The 12,202-nt window shown below is 46.5% G+C and overlaps 1 protein-coding gene across 1 annotated transcript in view; it reads right to left on the minus strand.

The window, feature by feature from the left end:
• Positions 1 to 12,202, minus strand: part of LOC311132529 (uncharacterized protein) — a gene marked incomplete at its 5' end in the record, with an annotated part of 49,700 nt that overhangs the window by 19,682 nt on the left and 17,816 nt on the right. Inside the window, 9 exons of the mRNA XM_084165799.1 lie at positions 343 to 483; positions 1,231 to 1,320; positions 2,003 to 2,170; positions 3,498 to 3,611; positions 6,987 to 7,137; positions 7,344 to 7,441; positions 7,718 to 7,822; positions 8,052 to 8,144; positions 8,627 to 8,795. Coding sequence (XP_084021925.1) covers positions 343 to 483; positions 1,231 to 1,320; positions 2,003 to 2,170; positions 3,498 to 3,611; positions 6,987 to 7,137; positions 7,344 to 7,441; positions 7,718 to 7,822; positions 8,052 to 8,144; positions 8,627 to 8,795 — 1,129 coding nt within the window. The remainder of the gene's footprint in view (positions 1 to 342; positions 484 to 1,230; positions 1,321 to 2,002; positions 2,171 to 3,497; positions 3,612 to 6,986; positions 7,138 to 7,343; positions 7,442 to 7,717; positions 7,823 to 8,051; positions 8,145 to 8,626; positions 8,796 to 12,202) is intronic.

Genomic DNA, 12,202 nt, shown 5'->3' on the forward strand with positions numbered 1-12,202 from the left:
GTGTAGACAGGTGTAGACCTTACCGTGAAATGCTTACTTACAAGCCCTTGACAGTTTGAATAAAATAGAGTTAAGAAAATATTTACTAAATAAACTAAAGTAAAAAATGTAATAAAAAGTAACACAATAAAATAACAGTAATGAGGCTATATATAGGGGGTACTGGTACCCAGTCAATGGTAGGGGTAAAGTGACTATGCATAGATAATAAACAGCGAGTAGCAGCAGTTTAAAAGCAAATGAAACTGTCAGGACAGTGAAACAAAGCTGCGTTCTTAGCAGTCTACATAAGTCAGAGTCAGAAACAGGCAGAGAGATAAACAGACAGAGAGAAAGATGTACCTGGTGCTCCTGGTTCTCCCTTGTCACCCTTCGGTGCCTGGATGATGGGTCCTGGGGGTCCCGGCACACCGGGCTCTCCCCTGTCTCCCTTCGCACCTGAACCACCGGGCCCACCTGGTCGCCCTGGGAAACCATTGTCACCTGGAGAAAGGAGACACACAGAGTCAGAGGGTCTATTATCGAAGACACATACAGTACCAATGTGTGTGTTTATGTGTGGGTTCCTTATAGCTAGTGCTGCAGATGTTTTGGACTAGTTTGTTTGATTTTAAGACCTGGCATCTGTGTGATCTTGGTCATATTTGGGTCTATTGCGACTGTTGTCCTACGACTCACACTGTATAGTAGGTGTGTGTGTGTCTGTGTGTGTTAGGGTTTGGATGATAAACCTCTATATTATTGACACTGACCAATAACCTATACACTCTTAGAAAAAAAGGTGCTATCTAGAACCTAAAATAGTTTTTCGGCTGTCCCCATACGAGAACCGTTTGAATAACAATTTTTGGTTCCAGGTAGGACCCTTTCCACACAGGGTCCTACATGAAACCCAAAAGAGATCTACGTGGAACCAAAAAGGTTCGCCCTGGAACCAAAAAGGGTTATCTTATGTGGACAGCCGAAGAACCCTTTTGGAACCCTTTTTTCTAAGAGTGTATGGCCCTACTAGAGAAATGTGTGAAAAGTTTGAAATGAAATGAGTTTGCTAATATGGGTGATTGTTAATGGGACAACTGATAGCTACAACATAAAAAGTAGTAATAGTAGTTTTAAGTGTAATATTTTAAAAAATAACTGTGGTGCACATTAATGTTATAAAGTTCAATTCAATCAATTTGTCATGATATGGATTTATGTCCATATCGCCCAGCTCTAGTGTGTGTGTACCTTTAGGTCCAGGGAAGCCGGGGGCTCCGGGGTTCCCAGCGGATCCCAGAGGTCCAGGAGCTCCCATCACACCCATGTCTCCTTTACCACCTGTTGAGCGAGAGAGAGAGCGAGAGAGCGAGAGAGCGAGAGAGCGCGAGAGAGAGCGAGCGAGCGAGAGAGAGAGAGCGAGAGAGCGAGAGCGAGAGCGAGAGCGAGAGCGAGAGAGAGAGAGCGAGAGAGAGAGAGAGAGAGAGAGAGAGAGAGAGAGAGAGAGAGAGAGCGAGAGAGAGAGAGAGAGAGAGCGTGAGAGAGGTTAGACACATTACTTTTGACTGGCATTTCCCCATCAAGACAGGGGGAAGGTCAGAGACACCGTGTGTGTCCCAAATGGCACCCTATTCCCTATATAGTGCATTACTTTTCACTAGAGTTCATATATAGGGAATAGGGTGCCATTTGAGATGGAAATAGAGTAACAACAATGTGTAGACAGCCAGTCAGAGACGTAACCAGATATAGACAAGACTGAAATAAACAAATAGGCTGCGTTATCACAGGCAGCCCAATTCTGACCTTATGCCACTAATTAGTCTTTGACCAATCAGATCAGGTCTTTTGCCATTAATTGGGCAAAAGATCAGAATTGGGCTGCCTATGTATACCAGCCATAGACTCTGATTTCTAACAGTCCATTCATAACACAGAAAAATATTTAAAACTAGACAGACAGAGACTAAAACAGACACATAGATTAGGCAGGTTTGATGTTGGTGTCGGTCTGTTATCCTACCGGGCAGGCCAGGCAGTCCGTCTCGGCCGGGGCTGCCAGGGTTACCCTGTGGTCCAACTCCCCCGGGGTTGCCGGGGAAACCGGGACTTCCTCTGTCGCCTGGCAACCCTGGAATGCCCAGGCCGGGAGGACCGGTGTCTCCCTTCTCTCCGTTGGCGCCTGAGTATCCTGAAACGCCAGGAATCAATGACAGAGTCAGGACAGATTCTCACTTCCTGATCAGCATCTGTCCATTATCTATGACCTCACAGAAGGTCAATTTTGACAAATGCCAAAGATAATATTTGGTTTTATGTACATTTGATGGACAATAAAGCTTTTTGAACTTGACTTTAAGTGCTAGTGGAATCGCTCTACTTATTATTAGTGACTATTCAACACATTATAAAGGTTCCATTTGTCAGTCCAGAATCGGTCAAATAACCTCATTGTATTTAATTATCTCATAGCTGGAGTAAAGATGTCACACAGAACAGAAGTACAGTCCCTAAACCAATCAACCGATCACACAGAAATACAGTACAAATCAACCAATCAGCTGCCAGATAGAGACTATAGTCCAAATGGGGCGGAGCGGATGAGGAACATCACAGAGTAAGAAAGAGAGGTGGGGAAGGGGGGATGAGGGTTTACAAAGCTCTACGTCTATCCGACATGACATACATGATGATGGAGCCTTCAGAACTGTGACTGCCCTGAATGGAGGTGACTAAGGAGTTAGTTATTTTGAGTGGCAGGCAAAAACAAGTGCAGGAAAAGTGGACTTAGAATTGTGCGGGTGGATGATAGCTAACAGCTTCACAAGTGTGTGACAACACACAAAAGAAGAAGAGAAGAAGAGTGAACTCCCAAGATCAGGTTATGGTTACCATCGATGACTGATAACCCAGAATGCATCTCTCTGAGATGCAAACGTCACCTGATCACCCATGGTGACATCATTCAGTGCACAACAAAGAAACAAACCCTTTACAACTAAACCTCTTACAAACTCTTTCGTGCTCAAAAGCCTTGCAGAGGGATGGTGTTACTTTCTTAATAAGAAGTGTGACAATATAGCCTGAACCACATAGCCAGTCCATTGAGATACTGTACATAATAAACCTTCATTTAAGAGAGTATGTGTTGAGGGTGATCATGCACATACCAATCTGTGACTGAGACAATACATTCGAGATAACACATATTGACTCATCTCAACAGAATGTTAACATGTTGAAACAACAATAGAACCAAATATTATATTTGGAAAAATATAGCATAAATATACATAAATATATATTACATGGTTTTCTCATGAATTAGACTTTGCAGAGGTTCAATATGATAGAAACTCTTAGCATTACGTAAAAAATATGGTGATAATACAAGGTCCGCTGTAAGCAACTAGATATAAATTCCATAAATCAAACTATATATCAATCTCTAATCAAACTATTCATCTATAAATCATCCCTGAGTTTTGTCTAGTCAAAGGTCAGCTAGGTTGTCTTACCTGGAGAGCCCATGGGTCCTGGGGGTCCGATGGGGCCGGGGCTGCCCTGAGAGCCGATGGAGGTTGGTCCTGGAGGGCCACGGGCTCCGGGTATCCCAGAGATACCAGAGTCACCTGGAAGAGACAAACAGATACAGAACACACACACACATGTTAACATAGCAATACCAACTGGCTAGCTACCAAACAGGTGTACTAGAGATACCAGAGTAACCTAGGAGACAGACAAACAGGTACAGAACACACATCTGTTAACATGGCAATACCAACTAACTAGCTAGCTAGCTAACAGAAGACTATATATCTGGACCAGTGGTGTCTCCTCAGGGGAGGAAGGGGAGGACCATCCTCCTCAGTGAAGTTCAGTTTTTTTTTATATAGTGAAACATTATAATTTTTTTGATTAAACTATACTAAATATATTCACGTCACCAAATAATTGATTAAAACACACTGTTTTATGAAGGTCTACAGTAGCCTCAACAGCACTCTGTAGGTTAGCACCATGGTGTAGCCGGAGGACAGCTAGTTTCCGTCCTCCTCTGGGTACATTGACTTCAATACAAAACCTAGGTTTCACCCCCTTCCATAGACTTACACAGTAATTATGACAACTTCCAGAGGACGTCCTCCAACCTATCAGAGCTCTTGCAGCAGCGTGACCTGACATGTTGTCCACCCAATCAATGGATCAGAGAATTAATCTAGTACTAAAAGCATAAACTACAGCTAGCTACCACTGCATAAAATGTGATGAGTAGTTGACTCAAAGAGAGAGAAAGACAATAGTTGAACAGTTGTGAACAAATTCATAAAAAAAAAATTTTTTATCACTAGCTAGTTTAGCCTACTCAAACACCCGGCTCAAACATAGAGAGATACTATGTTAGCTAGCTGGCTATGGCTATCGAACACTGGAACTCTTCCAAGTCAAGGTAAGCTTTTGGTTTTATTAATTTATTGCCACCGGGGCCCGCCGGTGTAACTGCTAAACTCCTTGCTGACTGTACTGCATGATTGTAATGGGTTTACTAACGCATTAGTTCTAGTAGCTATGTTGACTATGACGTAATAATATGGTGACAACGATGTAGGCTGTGTGTAGCAGTTAGCAATTATGATATGAAGGTTTGGCTTGGAAAGTTTTCATAGACAGCTGACGTGTTGTGCACTGAAGTCCACAAGGGAAGGGAAAAGGTGAGAAAGGTGCGCAAAGAAATTATACAACAATCAAAGGCTGCTATGAAAGTGAACTGTGTTTGCGTGTGATCAGGGGTGTATTCATTCCGCCGATTATGTTGAAAAACGTTTCTTAAACGGAAGCAAACGGAACGACACGGGAATAAACATACCGGAATTTGTCCAATAGAAAGTCTTGTTTGCAACTGTTGGACTAGTGATTACACCCTAGATCAGCTATATGCAGGCAAAAGTGTGCAAGGCGGTATTGAATGTGGCAATGTCTGTCACCTTGATTACTAAAATTCCTCTCGACCTGTGCACCTAGCGTACGTTGTAAACTTTCATTCATAGGCTAGGTTGTAGTGTGCACCTAGCGTACGTTGTAAACTTTCATTCATAGGCTAGGTTGTAGCAACCTCATGATGGATTATAGGGAAAATTAGAGTATCATGTAGTAGCCTAAACCTATCGATGTTACATTGAGCTGGGTGAATGGAACAGTGAGGGAAAAAAGTATTTGATCCCCTGCTGATTTTGTACGTTTGTCCACTGACAAAGAAATGATAAGTCTATAATTTTAATGGTATGTTTATTTGAACAGTGAGAGACAGAAAAACCCATGTCAAAAATTTTATAAATTGATTTGCATTTTAATGAGGGAAATAAGTATTTGACCCCCTCTCACTCTTAAAGGGAGTGCTCCTAATCTCAGCTTGTTACCTGTATAAAAGACACCTGTCCACAGAAGCAATCAATCAATCAGATTCCAAACTCTCCACCATGGCCAAGACCAAAGAGCTCTCCAAGGATGTCAGGGACAATATTGTAGACCTACACAAGGCTGGAATGGGCTACAAGACCATCGCCAAGCAGCTTGGTGAGAAGGTGACAACAGTTGGTGCGATTATTCGCAAATGGAAGAAACACAAAAGAACTGTCAATCTCTCTCGGCCTGGGGCTCCATGCAAGATCTCACCTCGTGGAGTTGCAATGATCATGAGAACGGTGAGGAATCAGCCCAGAACTACACGGGAGGATCTTGTCAATGATCTCAAGGCAGCTGGGACCATAGTCATCAAGAAAACAATTGGTAACATACTACGCCGGGAAGGACTGAAATACTGCAGCACCCGCAAGGTCCCCCTGCTCAAGAAATCACATATACAGGCCCGTCTGAAGTTTGCCAATGAACATCTGAATGATTCAGAGGAGAACTGGGTGAAAATGTTGGGTCAGATGAGACCAAAATCGAGCTCTTTGCCATCAACTCAACTCGCCGTGTTTGGAGGAGGAGGAATGCTGCCTATGACCCCAAGAACACCATCCCCACCGTCAAACATGGAGGTGGAAACATTATGCTTTGGGGGTGTTTTTCTGCTAAGGGAACAGGACAACTTCACCGCATCAAAGGGACGATGGACGGGGCCATGTACCGTCAAATCTTGGGTGAGAACCTCTTTCCCTCAGCCAGGGCATTGAAAATGGGTCGTGGATGGGTATTCCAGCATGACAATGACCAAAAACACAGGGCCAAGGCAACAAAGGAGTGGCTCAAGAAGAAGCACATTAAGGTCCTGGAGTGGCCTAGCCAGTCTCCAGACCTTAATCCCACAGAAAATCTGTGGAGGGAGCTAAAGGTTCGAGTTGCCAAACATCAGGCTGGAAACCTTAATGACTTGGAGAAGATCAGCAAAGAGGAGTGGGAAAGAATCCCTCCTGAGATGTGTGCAAACCTGGTGGCCAACTACAAGAAACGTCTGACCTCTGTGATTACCAACAAGGGTTTCGCCACCAAGTACTAAGTAATGTTTTGCAGAGGGGTCAAATACTTATTTCCCTCATTAAAATGCAAATCAATTTATAACATTTTTGACATGCGTTTTTCTGGCATGCGTTTTTCAAATACTTTTTTCCCTCACTGTATATCATTGACAGTCATCCAATATGCTGTAATTGAAATAAGGCCATACTCATAAAATAATGATCGTCCTCCCTCATCTTAAACGGCACCGACGGCCACTGATCTGGACTAAGGATAACTTTGATTGAAGACACTCCACTGAGCATGCTTTTAGTCTAGAACTAGGCTTAATCTGTGTCTGGAAAAATTTGCCCACAAATAATGAGGCAAGATTAGAGTATGATGTTGTTGATCTATAAAAATAGTAAATAATAACTTTGTCATATTAAAAGGCTCTTTAATTTGAAACCACTGACAGTAAAGCCATATATTTAGTGAAGGTGGAACTTCAATGTTCCTAAGCTCCTAACTCCAAATGACTACACCAATAGAAGTTGGAACTGTACCTTTGGCTCCAGGGACACCGTCGAAGCCGGATCGTCCAGGTGAGCCGGGGTTGCCGGGGAAACCAGAGTCTCCTTTGGGTCCAGGTAATCCTTTGGGTCCATTGAAGCCTGTAGGGCCCTGGGGACCTGGCAGCCCGAACCCTGGCTCTCCCTATCACACACACACACAAATAGAAATCTCAAATTAATACCCAAACACACACAAATGTAGACCTTGTCAACATGGTCTGTCTACATTCATTCTTAACCTTAGCTTGATACAATGCTATCCAATTCGGATTCTCATTGCTGTATATGTTAGTCTGTAACTAGTACAGTATTAAGATCCATCTATAGTAGTGTGGCTGTGGTACGTACCTTAGCTCCAGGTGCACCTGGCTCACCGGGGAGGCCGTCCACTCCTGGTCTTCCTGGACCTCCGGGACCACCTGGCACACCAGGTGAGCCTGGGAATCCTGCGGGCGGGGACAGGTGAGGGCACAGGTACGTGATTGTGATAATAGGCACTACTGTAAAACACTCAAATCACTCTGTGCTATGGTGCTAAGCGTGAGATCGTGGCTGTGCCATCTTGTGTGTCTGTCAGGGCCTTAAGCCTAGATTCTCCATTGAAAACGCTTCTTAGTCCAGGACTAGGTTTAATCTGTGTTCCGGAAATCGGCTCTTGAAGTTTGTATTATAACCATACAGGTGACAGTGAATGTATACCTGCCCAGCTATTTAGTGTTTACCTTTAGCGCCGGGGGGTCCTGGCATTCCAATGCTGGAGAGGCCGGGGTCGCCCTTGGCGCCTGGTAAGCCGGGGAAACCGGGCTGTCCTGGCACGCCGGGGTTGCCTGTGGACACAGAAATTAACACTTAGTTTTGGCAAACATTTACTACACTACTACTAAACAGTTCACTAGTGTATACTTCATATAATTACATCAAATATTCCACCAAACAACACAAAACATCTGTGCTGTCTGTTACCTTACTTCCTCATTATGGATGAAAGCTAAACTACTATGCCGATCCATTCAGGTGAGTGTGAACCTGTGCAGGTAAAGGTGAGGTGTTATTTACCTGAGTTTCCAGGAAGACCGGGGTCTCCATCCTGTCCTCTGGGTCCTGGGAGTCCCTTCTCTGCTATCGTCTGACCCGGCTCACCTTTAGTGCCTATAGGTCAGGGATCAAAGGCCAAGGGTCAAATGTTAGGGAATTAGGGTACAAGAAAGTTGTAGTCATAGAAGAGCAGCAGGTAAAGCTAATGGTAAAAGTATGATACGAATTAAATAACACAACCTCCATGGACCCCAGGTGTGTCAATGTATCTCACATTTGTCAACATTTCAGTTACTACACTTTTAGAAAAAAAGGTTCCAAAAGGGTTCTTCGGCTGTCCCCATAGGAGAACACTTTTTGGTTCCAGGTAGAACCCTTTTAAGTTCCATGTAGAACCCTCTGTGGAAGGCTTCAAGATGGAACCCAAAAGGGTTCTACCTGGAACCAAAGGGGTTCTACTGGGAACCATAAAGGGTTCTTCAAAAGGTTCTCCTATGGGGACAGTTGAAGAACCCTTTTAGGTTCTAGAAAGCACCTTTTTTTCTAAGAGTGTACATCATCCCTGGTTTTCAAGTATATCAGACAACATATCATACCTGGTGTTCCAGGTGTTCCTGTTCTCCCTGAGACGCCCTGAAAACCCTTCTCTCCAGGGGGCCCTTGGGGGCCGTAGCCTGAGGATCCGGTGGCACCCCTGTCACCTGGGAGACCCTGCAGACCGGGCTCACCTGGAGGCCCTCGCTCACCCTTCACTAACACAGAACCCTGCAGAGGAATGTAGAGAGGTTAATATAAAATGCTATGTAGTGGGGGAAATGGATGGATGGATGGATGGATGGATAGATACAGTGAGGGAAATAAGTATTTGATCCCCTGCTGATTTTGTACGTTTGCCCACTGACAAAGACATGATCAGTCTATAATTTTAATGGTAGGTTTATTTGAACAGTGAGAGACAGAATAACAATAAAAAAATCCAGAAAAATTGATTTGCATTTTAATGAGGGAAATTGTCACTCCCTGGCTCTGGGGACGCTGGTATATTGAGCCAGGGTGTGAGTGTTCTTTATGTTTTGTGCTTGTTGTGTCCATTCTAGTTTAAGTATTTCTATGTTGGCCAGTGTGGTTCTCAATCAGAGGCAACGAGTGTCAGCTGTTGCTGGTTGTCTCTGATTGGGAACCACATTTAGACAGGCTGTTTTCCCACAGTGGTTGTGGGATCTTGTTCCAGTGTGGTTTGTGTTAGACCGTGGACGTCACGTTATCGTTTGTTGTTTTGTTCGTGAAATCACTAATAAAGAAGTATGTTTGCCTTCAACGCTGCGCCTTGGTCCTCTGTTCCCGACGATCGTGACAGAAGATCCCACCAAGACTGGACCAAGCAGTGTGTCCAGGAGCCATCGCCAGGGAGATCTCTAGCGGATCTCCTTCGCCTCCTCGACTGGGTCAAGCCGTGTGAGGAAGAGAGGGGCTTGACTTGGAAGCAGAAGGGCGAAAGGTGGGCGAGAACCATGGAGGCCTGGTCCACGGGGGAGAGACAAGCCCAGAATTTTTTTAGGGGGGGGCTCACGCCGTGGACGACGGGGCAGCAGGAGGCCGCGATATAGCGGTCCAGCGGGTTGGCAGAGGAGGCCGCCAGGTTACGGGGGCCACTGGTCACAAAGGGGAAGGAAAGTGTAGAGGCACGGCGAGCGGTACTGGGGTGTGTTACCAGTCCGGTCCGGCCCGTTCCTGATCCCCGCGTAGGGCCAGTGGTGTGTGTCCCCATTACGGTCCGGCCTGTTCCTGTTCCTCGCATCGAGCCTGTGGTGCGCGTCGCCAGCCCGGTCCGGCCTGTTCCTGCTCCCCGCATCGAGCCTGTGGTGCGCGTCGCCAGCCCGGTCCGGCCTGTTCCTGCTCCTGTTCCTGCTCCCCGCACCAAGCCTATGGTGCGCGTCGCCAGCCCGGTCCGGCCTGTTCCTGCTCCCCGCACCAAGCCTATGGTGCGCGTCGTCAGCCCGGCCCGGCCTGTTCCTGCCCCCCGCACCAAGTCAGTGGTGCGCGTCGCCAGCCCGGCCCGGTCCATTCCTGCTCTCCGCACCAAGTCAGTGGTGCGCTTCGTCAGCCCGGCTCGGCCTGTTCCTGCTCCCCACACCAAGCCAGTGGTGTGCGTCGTCAGTCTGGCACAGCCCGTGCCTGTTCCACCGGTGCCTGGTCCGGTACCGGTCAGCTGCTCCACGTCGGAGCTAGAGCAATCCGCTCCACCAGTGTTTAGTCCAGCTCCGGCCAACAGGGCCAGACCGGACCAGGGGTACTGTGGGGGGTTAGAGAGGGAGTGGGGATCATGCCCAGAGCCGGATCCGCCGCCAAGGCGGTCCCTCCCCTGTGGTGTTCTGTTGGCGCGGTCGGAGTCCGCGCCTTTGGGGGGGGGTACTGTCACGCCCTGGCTCTGGGTACGCTGGTATATTGAGCCAGGGTGTGAGTGTTCTTTATGTTTTGTGCTCGTTGTGTCCATTCTAGTTTAAGTATTTCTATGTTGGCCAGTGTGGTTCTCAATCAGAGGCAACGAGTGTCAGCTGTTGCTGGTTGTCTCTGATTGGGAACCACATATAGACAGGCTGTTTTCCCACAGTGGTTGTGGGATCTTGTTCCAGTGTGGTTTGTGTTAGACTGTGGACGTCACGTTATCGTTTGTTGTTTTGTTCGTGAAATCACTAATAAAGAAGTATGTTTGCCTTCAACGCTGCGCCTTGGTCCTCTGTTCCCGACGATCGTGACAGAAATAAGTATTTGACCCCTCTGCAAAACATGACTTAGTACTTGGTGGCAAAACCCTTGCTGGCAATCACAGAGGTCAGACGTTTCTTGTAGTTTTTAATTTTTAATTTTACCTTTATTTAACTAGGCAAGTCAGTTAAGAACAAATTCTTATTTACAATGACGGCCTACACCGGCCAAACCCGGACGACGCTGTGCCAATTGTGCGCCGCCCTATGGGACTCCCAATCACGGCCGGTTGTGATACAGCCTGAAATCGAACCGGGGGTCTGTAGTGATGCCTCAAGCACTGAGATGCAGTGCCTTAGACCGCTGCGCCACTCGGGAGCTCAGTTGGCCACCAGGTTTGCACACATCTCAGGAGGGATTTTGTCCCACTCCTCTTTGCTGATCTTCTCCAAGTCATTAAGGTTTCGAGGCTGACGTTTGGCAACTCGAACCTTCACCTCCCTCCACAGATTTTCTATGGGATTAAGGTCTGGAGACTGGCTAGGCCACTCCAGGACCTTAATGTGCTTCTTCTTGAGCCACTCCTTTGTTGCCTTGGCTGTGTGTTTTGGGTCATTGTCATGCTGGAATACCCATCCACGACCCATTTTCAATGCCCTGGCGGAGGGAAGGAGGTTCTCACCCAAGATTTGACGGTACATGGCCCCGTCCATCATCCCTTTGATGCGGTGAAGTTGTCCTGTCCCCTTAGCAGAAAAACACCCCCAAAGCATAATGTTTCCACCTCCATGTTTGACGGTGGGGATTGTGTTCTTGGGATCATAGGCAGCATTCCTCCTCCTCCAAACACGGCGAGTTGAGTTGATGGCAAAGAGCTCGATTTTGGTCTCATCTGACCACAACACTTTCACCCAGTTCTCCTCTGAATCATTCAGATGTTCATTGGCAAACTTCAGACGAGCCTGTATATGTGCTTTCTTGAGCAGGGGGACCTTGCGGGCGCTGCAGGATTTCAGTCCTTCACGGCATAGTGTGTTACCAATTGTTTTCTTGATGACTATGGTCCCAGCTGTCTTGAGATCATTGACAAGATCCTCCCGTGTAGTTCTGGGCTGATTCCTCACCGTTCTCATGATTATTGCAACTCCACGAGGTGAGATCTTGCATGGAGCCCCAGGCCGAGGGAGATTGACAGTTCTTTTGTGTTTCTTCCATTTGCGAATAATCGCACCAACTGTTGTCACCTTCTCACCAAGCTGCTTGGCGATGGTCTTGTAGCCCATTCCAGCCTTGTGTAGGTCTACAATCTTGTCCCTGACATCCTTGGAGAGCTCTTTGGTCTTGGCCATGGTGGAGAGTTTGGAATCTGATTGATTGATTGTTTCTGTGGACAGGTGTCTTTTATACAGGTAATAAACTGAGATTAGGAGCACTCCCTTTAAGAGTGTGCTCCTAATCTCAGCTCG

Source organism: Coregonus lavaretus (assembly GCF_964263955.1).
Source record: "Coregonus lavaretus genome assembly, chromosome: 7".
NCBI classification, from domain to species: domain Eukaryota; kingdom Metazoa; phylum Chordata; class Actinopteri; order Salmoniformes; family Salmonidae; genus Coregonus; species Coregonus lavaretus.